Here is a 17,224-nt window from a genome sequence, read left to right as displayed (position 1 = left end):
TCCTGATGGATTCAGACAGCATTATCACAATATTCCAAATGTGTTTTTTCCAGGAATAGATTCAGCGGCTGCATCACTGGAGGCCAGAGATACTCTCCTCAAACTCGGCTCATGTGAGGAATCCCTCCATTGAGGCTCAGGAATGCTGCAACCAGAGTCACGTGACCACCAAGTGTGTAACTGAACAAACTACCGCGACGTTGAAGATGTGTTTCAGTGTGAAATGATTTGCTTAACCTGCTGCTTCAGATTTGAGAGAAAATGTCCCTTTCTGGGGTAATTTGACCTTGACCCAGGCACTTTTCAGATCTGAAAGTGATGGCCTTTAGCACAATCACAAGGCTGCACAATACAGAGGGAACACTAATCCGTTTCATTCTGCGACTATGTCGTGGTTACACGAGTGATACTTTCCACTAATTAGCTGCCAGCACCAAAAAGGCATTCAGCCTCCCACACAAATGAGCAAGGCTGGGTATGAATATCTTTGATGTGGAGATGCCGGCGTTGGACTGTGTAAACACAGTAAGAAGTCTAACAACACCAGGTTAAAGTCCAACAGGTTTATTTGGAAGCAAAAGCCACTAGATTTCGTCAGGTGGGTGGGAGCCTGACGAAGGAACAGCATTCCGTAAGCTAGTGGCTTTTGCTACCAAATAAACCTGTTGGACTTTAACCTGGTGTTGTTAGACTTCTTACTATGAATATCTTTGCCAGTGCAGTGCCGGGTACTGGGCTGTACATCCCAGTGAGTGGCTGATAGAATAAAACAGCATGTTCCTTGATCTGTCAGAATAGGTAGTGATTTCTTTTGCAGCCAACACTCACAAAACCAAAAATACAATGTTTAATGTGATTACAGACTGGGCAGCACTTGCTGAACAATCCTGAGTGTGCCAATAGCTGCACTCATAATCAATTGAAGATAATCAGTCGAGTTCATAGTTACAGTTGTGAGAAGCAACTTACATTTATACGCAGCGATCCTTTCCCTGCAAACAAAAGGAGAATTTTCAAGTCTTGCACCTTTTATGAATTTCCCAGAAGCTTGATAAACCTACAGTCTTCTATTGATTTCTCCATGGTGATGCTTCAAGTCAATGAGAGTCCACCAATTGTGATCATTTGAAATTTGGCATTCTTCTGTTTGTCCTGATGAGTGCATGATGAAGAGATTCAGCAACAGGTCTCTCTTTTCAGCAATATTCAAGTTCAGTTCTAACAAGTATCTGTGCATTGTTTTATGTTCCTTGATAATTAAATGTGATCGTGGAAGTGTCACTGTGAATAATGTGCAAGTCAGTAAGAATTGTCAGCATTTTCTAATTGGAAATATTAAGCAGTGGAACCTTTCAGACACTGAATTGTACAGTTTGCACCAAACATCAATTTAAGATTGCAGGAAAAGTTCATAAACTTATTATAAAAAAGTTCCTGTTGAGAGTTCCTGAAATTAAAAAATCACAGATGGTGCTTTTAAAAAGGGGACACAACACCCCTGAAAATCAGTGACATCTCAGAATATTAAACTTCAGCCAGTTGTAGCGATTGTTAATGTCAGCAGAAACAAACCAAATACTGTCAGACTATCAATCCTGGATGTGATTAACAGCTGCAGTAATAGCAAAATCCAACTCCTGCTGACAATTGTGAACTTACAGATGTGTCAGCAAGTGGGATGACCGAGTGTATCCCTTCCCACACACAGAGCAGGTGAATGGCCTCTCCCCAGTGTGGGTGAGCTCATGTAAATGCAGGCTGCCAGACTGAGTGAATCCCTTCCCACACATGGAGCAAGTGAATGGTCTCTCCCCAGTGTGAGTGCGTTGATGTGCAGTGAGGATTGATAACTGCCTGGAACCCTTTCCACAGTATGTGCAAATAAATGGCTTCTCCTCAGAGTGAATTCGCTGATGTGACAGGAGGCCGGATGAATTGGTGAATTCCCTCCCACATGTGGAACAGGTGAACGATCTCTCCCCAGTGTGAACTCGCTTGTGTGCACTGAGGTTGGATGAAGACCTGAACCTCTTGCCACAGGAAGTGCAGCTGAACGATCTCTCCCCAGTGTGAACTCGCTGATGTGCACTGAGGTTGGATGAACATGAGAACCCCTTTCCACAGTTGGAGCAGCTGAACGGCCTCTCCTCAGTGTGAATTCGCTGGTGTAACAGCAGGTGGGATGAGGTAGTGAATCCTTTCCCACACACAGAACAGATGAATGGCCTCTCTCCAGTGTGACTGTGTCTATGATTTTCCAGCAAGTACGGATAATTGAATCCTTTACCACAATCATCACATTTCCATGGTTTCTCCATTTTCCCAGCCCCAATGTGACCGTGTCAATGGGTTTCCAACCGGGATGGATAATTGAATCCTTTACCACAATCCTCACATTTCCACGGTTTGTCCATGGTGCTGGTGTCCTTCTGTCTCTCCAGGTTGGATGATTAGTTGAAGCCTCATCCACATACAGACCATGTGTATGGTTTCTCCCCACTGTGAATGGTGTGATGTTTTTCAGGCTGTGTAACTGGTTAAAGCTCGATTCACAGTCAGTTCACTGGAGTGTGTGTGTGTGTGTCTCAGTTCTTTTTCTGTCACATTGAATTTTGAAATTTTCTCCCACTGACAAAACAGGGAATGATTTCTCCCTCCACTGTCAAAAGCAATCATATTCAGGTCATGATGAATCGAATGGTTCTGTCAGACTTTGATCTGAAGTTTAGTTTGTTTCCTGTCTGTGAATCCTCCTCTTGTAGTTCCCTGCAAAAAGAGTTTTAAAAAATTACTTGAGAACAGACAATTTCAGTTTCCACGAAACATTTCTCCATCTTATTTATCTTGAGCTGTAATCCCCATCCCACACTCTCTCTTGTCCCTGAGCTGAAATCAAACTCATTGCCCCATCTCCACTCTGAGCCCAGCTCCCTCTCCCTCCAGCTGGATTCAGTCCTCCAGACCATGTACAGATTGAGAGTACAATCAAGGAGTCAATTATTTTCCTTCCAAGTCAGGGGATGTGCAGCCCCACTGACTGTTGTTACCACAATGGGCACATGTGCCCTGCTCACCAATGAAACACCACGGTGACCATTAACATGGGCCTGTTCCGAGGAAAGGCTCCATTTTATTTGTGCCACAGCACCAGGGGAATTACCTCCTGCACAGGAACAAAGGTATCATCAGTCACAGAAAATAATTGCAGCTGGTGTCTCAAACCTCATTTTACCATTTGCTCCCAGACATTCCCAATTCAATTTTGAAATGCAAACTGAAATCTGGCATTATGTGGTAAATTAAAACACATTTTAATGGTCATTTTCAGAATGACTATTCCCGAGAATTAATTCCCAAGTCAGTAAATTAAAATTCTCATCAGCAATGTAGGCGGCACAGTGGTTAGCACTGCTGCCTCACAGCTCGATTTCCAGCTTGGGTCACTGTCCGTGTGGAGTCTGCCCGTTCTCCCCATGTCTGCCTGGGTTTTCTCCAGATGCTCCGGTTTCTTCCCATCGTCCAAAGAGATACTAGTTAGGTGCATTGGCTATGCTAAATTGCCCCTTAGTGTCCTGGGATGAGTATGTTAGAGGGATTAGCAGGTTACATATGTGGGGTTACCGGAATAGGGCCTAGGTGGGATTGTTGCCAGTGCAGACTCGATGGGCCGAATAACCTCCTTCAGCACTGTAGAGATTCTATGAAATACATTGGGAGAATTGCTATTTTAATGGGTATTTTCTCTCCTGGTCACTGCAGGGAGCTGCAGCTTTTTACTGGGGCTGTTGGGGCCTCCAGCGGGTGTTTATGAATCCTCCCCGCCCACCTGGCCCTGTTCCTGGGAGGGAGGGAGAAGCCCCGCAGCTGCAAACCAGGGAGCTGACAATGATTCTGAAGGGTTTGCGGATCCACAAAGTGTTTCCAAATCCTCCCAGCCACCGCCTAACGCTGACTCCGCTTCTCCGGGACAAACAAGCGCCAAGAACAGCAATGACAATGCGCATGCTCCACATCACAATGCCCGGGGACTGATTGACGGCAGCTCCGGACCAATAGGAAGAGGGGGCGGGACTGGCAGGTCCTCCAACCAATCGGCGTGAACGAGGGGCGGGACTGGAGGACCGAGCGAGAGCGGCAGGTCCTCCAACCAATCGGAGTGAATGAGGGGCGGGGCCTGAAGCATGCGCAGTGCGGGTAATGGCGACGGACAGACGGACGGTTTTAACTTGGAAGCGAGATCAATACGAGGTAGAGGGCGGCGCACGGGGAATGATAAATGTGGCGGGTGGTGGAGAGACTTTGTAAACATGTTGTTCAAACCCAAACCCCGGAAATGAACTTCCCGGTCCCCCCCTTTGTACCAAATGGAGCGGCAGCTTGTAGTGTTAGACCCGGGCTGACTGCCGCCATTGAGGCTGCATGTGGGAGGCCGGCAGGGATTGTGATTGGAGAGGGAAGCCCTGACGTCACAATGGAATGGGTGAGAGTGTGACGTCACAATGGAATGGGTGGGAGTGTGACATCACAATGGAATGGGTGAGAGTGTGACGTCACAATGGAATGGTTGAGAGTGTGACGTCACAATGGAATGGGTGAGGGTGTGACGTCACAATGGAATGGGTGAGGGTTCCAGATGAGCTGAGACTGGGCTGGAGTCGGGCGATGGCACTGACATGTGGCCCGGTGGCACAGTGGTTAGTGCAGCTGCCTAACAGCGCCAGGGACCCGGGTTCAATTCCAGCCTCGGGTCCCTGTCTGTGCAGAGTTTCTACATTCTCCCCGTGCCTGTGTGGGTTTCCTCCGGGTGTTCTGGTTTCCTTCCACAGTCCAAAGATGTGCCGGTTAGACGGATTGGCCATGATAAATTGCCACTTGGTATCAGGGGGATTAACAGGTAAATATGTGGATAGGGCCTGGATGGGATTGTTGTCGGTGCAGGCTCGATGGGCTGAATGGCCTCCTTCGACACTGTATTTTATTATTCATTATTGTTAATTAATTACTATTAATGCTTCTATGAATGAAGGTGGTCTCTGATGATGATGTGGACATGTGGCTGGAAGCTCATCTTGGGATGAACTATTTCACCCTGGTTGTGAACAGCCGGGTTCAGCCTCAGACAGTTGCCAGGAGGAGAGATAAAGTTGTTGGTGAGGGAGTGGAGTTCATAGTGGGGACTGAACACAATGGGTTCAGTCTTCCCAGTATTTAAATGAAATAAATTTCTGTTCTTTCAGTACTGGATGTCAGACAAGTCAGGGTGGTGTGTGGGTTGGAGAGGAACTTGGAGCTGATGGTGTTCACAGGGTTTGGAAATTCTGTCAAAGTTCCTGTTGAGTTGTAGATGTATAAAATCTCTCTCCTCACCTCCGGCCTCTCCTACTTCTCTCTGTTTCCACTCAGAGTGTGGAGATGCCGGCGTTGGACTGGGGTAAGCACAGTAAGAAGTCTCACAACACCAGGTTAAAGTCCAACAGGTTTATTTGGGAGCACAAGCCACAAGCTTTTGGAGCGCTGCCCCTTCATCAGGTGAGTGGGAGTCGTGTTCCCAAACAGGGCATATAAAGACACAAACTCAATTTACAAGATAATGGTTGGAATGTGAGTCTTTACAGGTAATCAAGTCTTAAAGGTACAGACAATGTGAGTGGAGAGAGGATTAAGCACAGATTAAAGAGGTGTGTTTTGCAAGCATGTGGAGATGCAAGCGTTGGACTGAGGTAAACACAGTAAGTAGTCGAACAACACCAGGTTAAAGTCCAACAGGTATATTTGGTAGCAAACGCCACTAGCTTTCGGAGCGCTGCTCCTTCGTCAGATGAAGGACAGTTGGTGAGATTTTGCAAGCCCAGGCAAGTTGTGGGGGTTACAGATAGTGTGACATGAACCCAAGATCCCGGTTGAGGCCGTCCTCATGTGTGATTGACAAATCCATGCTCACTGCTTCCTGCCCTGGACGCAGAGTGCTGAAAATACTGCGGGTGCTGGAATCTGAAACAGAAACAGAAAATGCTAGAAATCTCGGCATCTGTGGAGAGAGAATAGAGTTAATACTTCCAGTCTGGATGATCACAGATGCTGCCAGACCTGCTGAGGTTTTCCAGCACTTCCTGTTTTTGATTAACTGAAGGTTCAGCAGGGAAAGAAGCAGCGAACTGAACACACTGAACCCAGGGGGAAGGGGTGACCCAGGATAAGGGACAAGCGCTGCTCAGTGAGGCTCTGCAAAGTCCAGCAACCCGTCCACATTGAGAGCTTAGAGCGCCATGGGGGAGGGGAAGGAGAAACTATTTGGGGCACAGCAGGAGGTCACCCCTCCCCACACTCTGTGGTTCCACATCCCTCCCACACCTGGACAGGGTTGGCTCGAAGTGCAGGAAGCTGCAAGCTGAGAGGCTGAGCTGTGAACTGGGCCGGGTTGGGGGTTTGAGTGACAGTCCTGGGGCTATTTCAGGACAGGAACAGCCACAGATTCCCCCTTTTTCCTGGGACGTTTCAGTGGAGCTGTGTTGGTGAGTGTTTGTAATCTCTGTCTCACTGTCTCGGTAATGGGGGTGGGTTGTAGATTGCTGTGAGTGTTAGACTAAATAACCTCTCCTCATGCTGCCAGTTCCAGTCTGCAGACTCCATTTCTCAGTCCAGTTTGCTGCTCTGTCTCTGTCTCTCTGTACTTTGCTGCAGTGCTCCACATTCTGAGCAACATCCAGCCCATTGTTATCACCCGAAATTTGCTGCAAACTCCCTTCACTGTGGCACAGTGATTCACACTGCTGCCTCACAGCGCCAGGGTTCGACTCCAGCCATGGGTGTGTGACTGTGTGGAGTTTGCACAGTAAGAAGTCTTACAATATCAGGTTAAAGTCCAATAAGTTATTTGGAATCAATGCAAATTACTGCGGATGCTGGAATCTGAAACCAAAAGAGAAAATGCTGGAAAATCTCAGCAGGTCTGGCAGCATCTGTGAGGAGAGAAAATAACTGACATTTTGAGTCCAGATGACCGTTTGTCGAAGCTGCTCCTTCATCAGCTCTCCAAAAGCTCGTGGTTCCAAATAACCTGGTGTTGTGAGACTTCTTACTGTGCCCACCCCAGTCCAACATCTTCACCTCAGGTGTGGAGTTTGCACAATCTCCCCCTGTCTGTGTGCATTTCCTCTGGGTGCTCTGGTTTCCTCTCACTGCCCAAAGGTGTGCAGGTTCGGTGAATTGACCATGTTAAATTTGTCCCTTAGCGTCCCAAGATGTATAGGGTCTAATTTGATTTATTATTGTTGCGTGTTCTGGGATACAGTGAAAATTATTTCTTGCGTGTTATACAGAAAAAAAAATCATAACTTGGTAAAGTACAGAGGGGGGAAGGAAAAGAGTCGGGTACAGAATATATTGTTGTGGTTGCAGGCAGGGTGAAGAAAAAGTTCAGGATGGGGATTAGCAGAGTAAGTGCGTGGGGTTACTGGGACAGGAGGTGAGCCTGGGAAAGATGCTCTCAGAGTCAGTCGAGACTCGATGGGTAAAATGGCCTCTTTCTGCACTGTAAGGATTCGATGATTAGTGAATTGCGGTGAGCAACTTTTGAATAGAGGGGTTTCTGGGGTGCAGAGCATTGTGGGAAATGTGACCGCCATTAGTCAGTGCCTGACTCTAGATGTTTCATTATAGACTGAGGGCAAGTCAGCAACCTGAGTCCTCAATAATGTTTGTAACTCTCACAGGCTGCCCAGTCTGCTGAATATCTTGATGATCCTCAGTTCCTGGCCTCCTGCGTGTTTTATTTTTATTGTTGCTTCGGTCTGGACTCTGTTCATCACCTGTCTCTATGGGTTTTCTCTCAATCCCCTTTTTTCTGTTTTGAATCAGTTTCACAGGGACTAGAAGGGGACGATTTGCAGTCAGGAAACTGAAAGTAAATATCATACCAGGAACTGCCAGAGTCGTCTAATTTATCATAACTGAATATCAGTGGATTTTGAACATGGAAGGAAAAAGCACTATTCCCAGTGGGGAGAATCCGTACACGGGTTCTGTGTGTGGACGAGGCTTCAGCCGATCGTCTGGCCTGTCAAAACGTAAGTGCAGTCACTCCATGGAAAAACTGTGTAAATGTGTGGACTGTGGGAAGGAATTTAATTCCCCATCCCAGCTGGAAACTCATCGGCGCAGTCACACTGGGGAGAGGCCGTTCACCTGCTCTGAGTGTGGGAAGGGATTCACTCAGTCATCCCACCTATTTACTCATCAGCGAGTTCACACTGATGAGAGACCTTTCCAATGCTCAGACTGTGGGAAGTGCTTCAAAAGTTCTTGGGAACTGATGTCCCATCAACGTGTTCACACTGATGAGAGACCATTCAGGTGCTCCCACTGTGGGATTGGGTTCCAGCATTCACATAACCTCACTGTACACCAGCGAGTTCACACTGGGGAGAGACCATTCACCTGCTCCGCGTGTGGAAAGGGATTCACTCGGTCATCCCAACTATTGACACACCAGCGAGTTCACACTGGGGAGAGACCTTTTAAATGCTCTGACTGTGAGAAGTGCTATAAAAGTTCTGATGAACTGATGTCCCATCAACGTGTTCACACTGATGAGAGACCATTCAGGTGCTCTCACTGCGGGGCTGGGTTCAAGCGATCATATGATCTCATTCTACACCAGCGCATCCACACTGGGGAAAGGCCATTCACCTGCTCCGAGTGTGGAAAGGGATTCACTCGGTCATCCCGCCTGCTGCAACACCAGCGAGTTCACACTGGGGAGAGGCCATTCACCTGCTCCTACTGTGGGAAGGGATTCACTCGGTCATCCCACCTATTGACACACCAGCGAGTTCACACCGGGGAGAGACCTTTTAAATGCTCTGACTGTGAGAAGTGCTATAAAAGTTCTGGTGAACTGACTTCCCATCAACGTGTTCACACTGATGAGAGACCGTTCAGGTGCTCTCACTGTGGGACTGGGTTCAGGCGATCATATGATCTCATTCTACACCAGCGCACCCACACTGGGGAAAAGCCATTCACCTGCTCTGAATGTGGGAAGGGATTCATTCAGTCCTCCACCCTGCTGAGACACAAGCGAGCTCACACTGGGGAGAGGCCATTCAGCTGCTCTGAGAGTGGGAAGAGATTCACTCGGTCATCCTACCTGCTTAGACACCAAAGAATTCACGAGTAACCACAGTGATTGGAATCTGCTGCTAATCCTATCCAGGACTGTAATATGTTCATTGCGTTTGTTTTTGTTGATGTTAATGAACTCCAGCCAGTTATACGGTTTAATATTCTGAATAAAAGTCAAATAAATTATCTTTGTGTTCAGTACTGTGAATCTTTTTAATATCATCAGCACAACTGAATTCCTTTTGAGTTGCTCTCCCATTGTCCCTCATCCAGCTTCACTTCCCCGCAAGTGCTCATTGGGAATAAAACTCACAATCTTCTTTGTTACTAAGTTTGAGACAATCCAATCAGCTGTCTCTCCTGCTTCCCTCCTTCCCCTAACTCACTGGAACAAACCTCCTCTAACGCTGCCCTTTGTCTGAGCTCTGAACTCTCATCTTTCTGCAGTTTCTCTCCTGCCTCCCCTCATGTCCTCTTAGAGCTCATCTTGCCCATGAGACCCATCTCTTGATCCCTCAATCCTATTCCCACTGTCCTACTGACAGCACAACTTCTCCATATCAGCTGATATTGCCAATATCTTCCTCTCCTTCAAATCCAATATCATCACCCACTTCTCAATAAAATATCTTTGACACATGCCCTTGTAAACTACCATCCCATCTCCCTTTCCTCTCTAAAGTCCTTGAATGTTTTACCTTCCACATATTGTAACTTGTTTTCCCTTTATCATTGTGTATAGTAAAGTTTATTTTGTTTGTGCAGAATCTGTGGAATCTTTTGCCTTTATTCACTTGTTAAGTGTCTTGAATCTCCACCGCTGTCAATTTTATACAAACTCACCCAAATCTAAAAACTATTTTGTGGGAATTGGGGGAATAGAACAGAAGATGGGTTTCTGCTGCTCAGTTACAATCTCAGCTGATGTTACTTCTGGACTTCTGGACAGGAAGGTCCCAGAATACAATCCTGGCTCAATTGACCATAACTTTTACCTTTTTGTTTTAGAAATGTTTAATGATAGATTCCAGCATTTTCCCAACTACGGATGTTAAGCTAACCGGGCTGTAGTTACCCGCCTTTTGTCTACCTCCTTTTTTAAACAGTGGCATCACATTAGCTGTTTTCCAATCAGCTGGCACATCCCCAGAGTCCAGTGAATTTTGATAAATTACAACCAACGCATCTGCTATTACTTCTGCCATTTCTATCAGGACCCTGGGATGCATTCCATCCGGGCCCGGGGACTTGTCTACCTTTAGTCCCATTAGCCAACCAAGCACTACCTCTTTAGTAATAGTAATCGTTTTAAGGACCTCACCCCCTATAGTCCCACAACCGTCAATTTTCGGTAAGCTATTTGTGTCCTCTACCGTGAAGACCGACACAAAAACTTGTTTAAGGCCTTGGCCATTTCCTCGTTTCCCATTATTAAATCCTCCTTCTCGTCTTCTAAGGGTCCAACATTTACTTTAGCTACTCTTTTCCTTTTTATACATTTGTAAAAACTTTTGCTATCAGTTTTTATATTTTGTGCTAGTTTAGTTTCATAATCTATCTTTCCTTTCTTTCTCGCTTTCTTAGTCGTTCTTTGTTGTTTTTTAAAGCTTTCCCAACCTTCTAATCCCCCACTAGTTTTGGCCACTCTGTACGCATCGGTTTTTAATTTAATACTCTCCTTTATTTCCTTAGTTATCCACGGCTGGTTATCCCTTTTCTTACATTCCTTCTTTAACATAGAAACATAGAAAACTGCAGCACAAAACAGGCCCTTCGGCCCCACAAGTTGTGCCGAACATATCCCGACCTTTTAGGCCTACCTATAACCCTCCATCCTATTAAGTCCCATGTACTCATCCAGGAGTCTCTTAAAAGACCCTACTGACTTTGCCTCCACCACCACTGACGGCAGCCAATTCCATTCGCCCACCACCCTCCATGTGATAAACTTCCCCCGAACATCTCCCCTGCACCTACACCCCAGCACCTTAAACCTGTGTCCTCTCGTAGCAGCCATTTCCACCCTGGGAAAAAGCCTCTGAGAGTCCACCCGATCTATGCCTCTCAACATCTTATATACCTCTATTAGGTCTCCCCTCATCCTACGTCTCTCCAAGGAGAAAAGACCGAGCTCCCTCAGCCTATCCTCATAAGGCATGCCACTCAATCCAGGCAACATCCCTGTAAATCGCCTCTGCACCCTTTCAATCTTTTCCACATCCTTCCTGTAATGAGGCGACCAGAACTGAGCACAGTACTCCAAGTGGGGTCTGACGAGGGTCTTATATGGCTGCATCATTATCCCCGGACTCCGAAACTCAATCCCTCGATTGATAAAGGTCAGCACACCATACGCCTTCTTAACCACCTCCTCTACTTGTGGGGCCGATTTTAGAGCCCTATGGACCCGGACCCCAAGGTCCTTCTGATCCTCTACAGTACTAAGAGTCTTTCCCTTTATATTGTACTCCTTCATCCCATTTGACCTGCCAAAATGGACCACTACGCATTTATCTGGGTTGAAGTCCATCTGCCACTTCTCCGCCCAGACTTGCATCCTATCTATGTCCCTCTGTAACTTCTGACATCCCTCCAGACTATCCACAACCCCACCAACCTTCGTGTCGTCGGCAAACTTACCAACCCATCCCTCCAATTCCTCATCCAGGTCATTTATGAAAATGACAAACAGCAAGGGTCCGAGAACAGATCCCTGGGGCACACCACTGGTGACCAACCTCCATTTAGAAAAAGACCCATCTATACCTCCATCTTGCCTCCTTTGGGCAAGCCAGTTCTGGATCCACAGGGCAGCAGCCCCTTGGATCCCATGCCCTCTCACTTTTTCGAGAAGCCTTGCATGGGGGACCTTATCAAACGCCTTGCTAAAATCCATATAAACCACATCTACCGCTTTCCCTTCGTCAATGTGTTTAGTCACATTTTCGAAGAACTCCACCAGGCTCGTAAGGCACGATCTGCCTGTGACAACGCCATGCTGAGTATTCTTGAGCATACTAAACCTCTCTAAATGCTCATAAATCTTGTCCCTCAGGATCTTCTCCATCAGCTTACCAACCACTGAGGTTAGACTCACCGGTTGGTAATTTCCTGGGCTATCCCTATTCCCCTTCTTGAAAATAGGAACCACATCCGCAATCCTCCAATCCTCCGGCACCTCTCCCGTCTCCATCGACGTCGCAAAGATCATTGCCAGAGGCTCTGCAATCTCTTCCCTCACCTCCCACAGTAACCTGGGGTACATCTCATGCGGACCCGGCGACTGATCTATCTTGATGCCATTCAAAGATTCCAGCACAACCTCTTTATTAAAGTCCACATACTCAATCTTTTCAGTCCACTGCAAGCCCACAGTACATCCATCCATGTCCTTCTCCTCTGTGAAAACCGAGGCAAAATACTCATTAAGCACCTCTGCCATTTCTACTGGTTCCGTACTGATTTTCCCGTCTTCACCTTTTATAGGCCCTATTCCTTCACGTCTCATCCTTTTACTCTTCACATATTTATAGAACGCCTTAGGGTTTTCCTTAATTCTACTTGCCAAGGCTTTCTCGTGACCCCTACTGGCTCTCCAAACTTCCTTCTTTAGTCCCTTCCTACAAGCCGTATACTCTTCTAAATCCCTATCTTCGCCAAGCTCTCTGAGCCTTTTGTACGCTTCCTTTCTTCTCGACTTGGTCCCGCACAGCTTTCGTGCACCATGGTTCCTTTAACCTACCAACTCCTCCCTGTCTGCTCGGAACATTGTCCTGTAGAACCCTAGACAGACATTCCTTGAAAAACTGCCACCTCTCTTCAGTAGATTTCCCCGAGAATCCCTCCTTCCAATTTACTCCTCTAATTTGCTGCCTTATGTCTTCATATTTCCCCTTTATCACAGGAATATATTTTTGCTGACTACTGAGAAAAATCTCCTTAAATATCCGCCACTGTTGCTCAGCTGTCCGACCAACTAGTCTGCGCTCCCAGTCTACATTAGCCAATTCTGCCCTCATCCTATTGTACTCCCCTCTGTTCAAGCAGAGGACACTGGTTTGGGACCCTATTTTCTCTCCCTCCATTTGTATTAGAAATTCAACCATATTGTGATCACTCATTCCAAGAGGATTCCTCACAAGAAGATCATTAATTTTACCTGTCTCATTACACAGGACCAAATCCAAGATAGCTTGCTCCCTCGTAGGTTCTGTAACATACTGTCCGAGGAGACTATCCCGACAGCATTCTAAGAACTCTTCCTCAAGTCCACCGTGTCCGACTTGAGTCAACCAATCAATATGCAGGTTAAAATCCCCCATGATTATTGCTGTTCCGTTTTTGCACGCATCCATTATTTGCTTTTTTGTAGCCCGACCCACCTCAAAGTTATTATTTGGGGGCCTATAGACCACACCCACCGGTGACTTTCTCCCCTTACTATTCCTTATCTCCACCCACAACGATTCCACATTCTGCTCCTGAGAGCCTATATCGTCTCTCACTACCGCCCTGATGTTATCTTTAATTAACAGAGCTATCCCACCTCCTTTTCCTTCCTGTCTATCCTTCTGAAATGTCTGATACCCCTGGATATTCAGTTCCCAGTCCTGGTCACCCTGCAACCACGTTTCTGTAATGGCCACTAGATCATACCCATTTGTACTGATTTGTGCCATCAACACATTCACTTTGTTTCAAATGCTACGTGCATTCAGATAAAGTGTCTTTATGCTGGCCTTTATATGGACCTGATTTGTTAGTGCATTCTTTTGATTGCACGCTCTGTCCCTACCTGTCGCAAACTGGTTATCCTTCCCCAGACCATCTCCTTGCAGTGCGTTAACCACCTCCCTTCTTGTGTTTGTCACCTTTTTCACTCTGCCTGAGCCCTTGACTCCTTTAACTCGGTGAATGTCCTCATCATTAACCCTCACTCGTACCCTCTCCTTTACCTTTGATTTTGTAATTCCCCATACCCCTGAACCCTCCCTCCCTCACACCCCCCCCCCTCCCCACCTCACTATTCAGTTTAAAGCCCTATTTACAGCCCTGGTTATACGATTCGCCAGGACTCTGGTCCCAGCATGATTCAGACGAAGACCATCCCATCTGAACAGGTCCCATCTTCCCCAATACTGGTGCCAATGTCCCATGAATTCAAACCCATTCCTCCCACACCAATCTTTGAGCCACACATTTACCTCCTTAATCTTATTGACCCTACGCCAATTTGCTTGTGGCTCAGGTAGTAATCCAGAGATTACCACCTTGTTGGTTCTGCTTTTTAATTTGGCTCCTAGCTTTTCATACTCCCTCTGCAGAACCTTTGTTCCTGTTCTGCCTATGTCGTTGGCACCTACGTGGACCACTACAACTGGATTCTTACTCTCCCAATCCAAGTTCCTCTGCAGCCCAGATGAGATATCCTGGACCCGAGCACCAGGCAGGCAACACAACCTTTGGTATTCTCAATCTTGGTCACAAAGAACAGTGTCAATGCCCCGAACTACACTATCCCCAATTACCACTACATTTCTTTTTTCTTCCTCCACCTGAACGGCTCCCTGTACCACGGTGCCGTGGGCAGTTTGCTCATCCTCCTTGCAGCCCCCGTTCCCGTCCACACTGGGAGCAAGAATCTCAAACTTGTTGCACAGATTCAGGGACTGAGGCTCTTGCAACTCTACCTTCTGGATCCCACTTCCTGCCTTGCTCGCAGCCACACCCTCTTGTCCCTGACCCCCGGCTGAATTAGTTAGTCTAAGGGGTGTGACTGCCTCCTGAAACACAGCGTCCAGGTAACTCTTCCCCTCCCTGATATGTCGCAGTGTCTGAAGCTCAGACTCCAGCTCATCAACCCTGAGCCGGAGTACCTCAAGCAACCAACACTTACTGCAGACATGCTCACTGGGAACCACAGTGGGGTCCACCAGCTCCCACATAATGCAGAAACAACACATTATTTCCCAAGAGGAAGTAAAGTTTTGCCCCCTCTCTTCGGGAATGAGAAATTCCTCCTGAATACACTCAACAAATTTCGCTCCATCCAACCGTCTAATACGATGGCTGTCCCAGTCAACCTCTAATGCCCAAAGCGAAAATCATGCCCCTAGACCAACGAGCCTACGCAACCGGCGCTTTCACCGAAATATAACTGGTTTGCTTGTATCCAAAGCAGCTCAGAAATCCTTGGTAAAAGCCTGAAATTGTTGAACAAACGCAGCACGTTAGTATTTTGCTAACTCGACTGTTTGGAACTGGGCGCTGTCGTGTATAAAATACAGATGTTACCCGCTACACTACACAAAGAATGTCGAGTGCCAAACTGAATGAACGTGAATATTTTCTTATGAGTCCACCTCCTCCAAAGACAACCTTTTTCCAGATATGGGTCACTGAGATTCTGTCACTCAGCCACTGTCCTCAGCAGTAAAGACAGAAGGAGAAGCGGTGACTTTCCAATATTAAATTATACAATTATATAAATCGCGGCATATATTAAATTTATAATGTTAAATTTTACTCTCTGAAAAGAGGAAAATTCTAAACATATCAACTGAGTCGCCTTTGTACCTTCTTGTTTGTAAGCAAAATAAACCAAATTAGTCTGTTGATCCCTGGCACTATTCTGATTTATAACCATAAGCCTTTAAGACGATAAGATATAGGAGTAGCATTAGACCATTCGACCCATCAAGTCTGCTCCGCCATTCAATTGTGGCTGCTAAGTTTCTCATCCCCATTCTCCCGCCTTTTCCCGGAAACTTTGATCCCCTTACAAATCAAAAACATATCTACTCAATGACCTGACCTCCACATCCTTCTGTGGCAATGAATTCCATCGATTCACCACCCACTGGCTGAAGAAATTCCTCCTCATCTCTACTTTAAAGGATCGTCCCTTTACTCTGAGGCTGTGCCCTTGGATCCTCGTCTCTCTGACTTACACGGATATATCTCCCCCAGCACCGCACTTTTCCCAAAGTCTTGGTATGCTCTGGACTTCGGTGTACCCGGGATTTGAACAGAGAATTCCAGGAATGATGCCCGCAGGTTTAGCATCATTCTACGATGTAAGTAGGAAACGTAACAAGGACTTTCTACAGAGCACCAATTCGGATTCCTGGGCAGCATTTGCGCCTTGGTATGTGTTGGAGTAAACCCTGAATCGACTCAACAGCCAAATGCGAACTTGCATTAAACAACATTTGTCAGCAGAGGGCGCCAATCTCGAGCCCGGTTTTGGAGTGGGGAGGGATGCTGGGGGGGGGGGGGGGGGGAGGGGCGGTGCAACAATCTCACGTGACATTATCACTGGCGCCTGTATGGATGGTAGGCTGCTGAGGTCACAATAGACTCCACTTCCCCTCCCCACAATCACACCCACACAGACAAACTGACTCACACTCACTCACACTGCAATCAACGGAGCAGAGTCTGGGTTCCCGCTCTCTTCCTCACTCTCTGACTCCTCCATTCTCATTCACTGAAATAAATTCACTCGGACATGTTTCTGATCATTCTGGCGGCGCTCTTGCACAGTAAGTACCGGATAACGTTCATCAAACCACGGAAACATATTTATACACAAAGATGCCAATTTAATTAACCATCAAAAATATCCATGTGAGGTGTAGATGGGAGGTTCCACAAACTATAAATTTACATGAACTCTTGATATTTAATTCCTCTACCTTTACAGGTGGACTGTGCGCAGATCCAGTAACTCAGTCACCGGTGACAATAACAGCATCAGAAGGGGATTCGGTGCAGTTGGATTGTAACTATACAGACAAGGATATGAGCTACATGCAATGGTATCAGCAGAAACCGGCACAGCCACCGAGATGGGTTATTACCAATGCATTAGTAGTGGAGGAAAATGAAGTTTCAGGACGATATCTGGCGGCTACTGACAAGTCCACACAGAGCGGCTCCCTCAATATAAGCGCCCTCAGTTCGGAGGACGGAGCGGTCTATTACTGTGCAGTGAGGCACAGCGTTAGATTACAGCTGAAACCCCGTACAAAAACCTCAGCGCGTATTTACAACTCCATGAAGATGTTTTGATCACGTGTTCACGAAGGCGGCGATTCTA

At 46.7% G+C, this 17,224-nt stretch overlaps 1 protein-coding gene across 1 annotated transcript in view; it reads left to right on the top strand.

Moving 5' to 3' along the window:
* The window catches only part of LOC144484175 (uncharacterized), a 33,518-nt gene extending 24,340 nt beyond the window's left edge, over positions 1-9,178 (top strand). The window contains exons 4-6 of the mRNA XM_078202716.1: positions 8,161-8,234; positions 8,403-8,802; positions 8,887-9,178. Of these exons, the coding sequence (XP_078058842.1) occupies positions 8,161-8,234; positions 8,403-8,802; positions 8,887-9,178 (766 nt within the window). The remainder of the gene's footprint in view (positions 1-8,160; positions 8,235-8,402; positions 8,803-8,886) is intronic.
* The last annotated feature ends 8,046 nt before the right edge of the window (positions 9,179-17,224 follow it).

The sequence above is a fragment of the Mustelus asterias genome, unplaced genomic scaffold (assembly GCF_964213995.1).
Source record: "Mustelus asterias unplaced genomic scaffold, sMusAst1.hap1.1 HAP1_SCAFFOLD_94, whole genome shotgun sequence".
NCBI lineage: Eukaryota > Metazoa > Chordata > Chondrichthyes > Carcharhiniformes > Triakidae > Mustelus > Mustelus asterias.
This window is presented reverse-complemented; position numbering and strand designations above follow the sequence as displayed.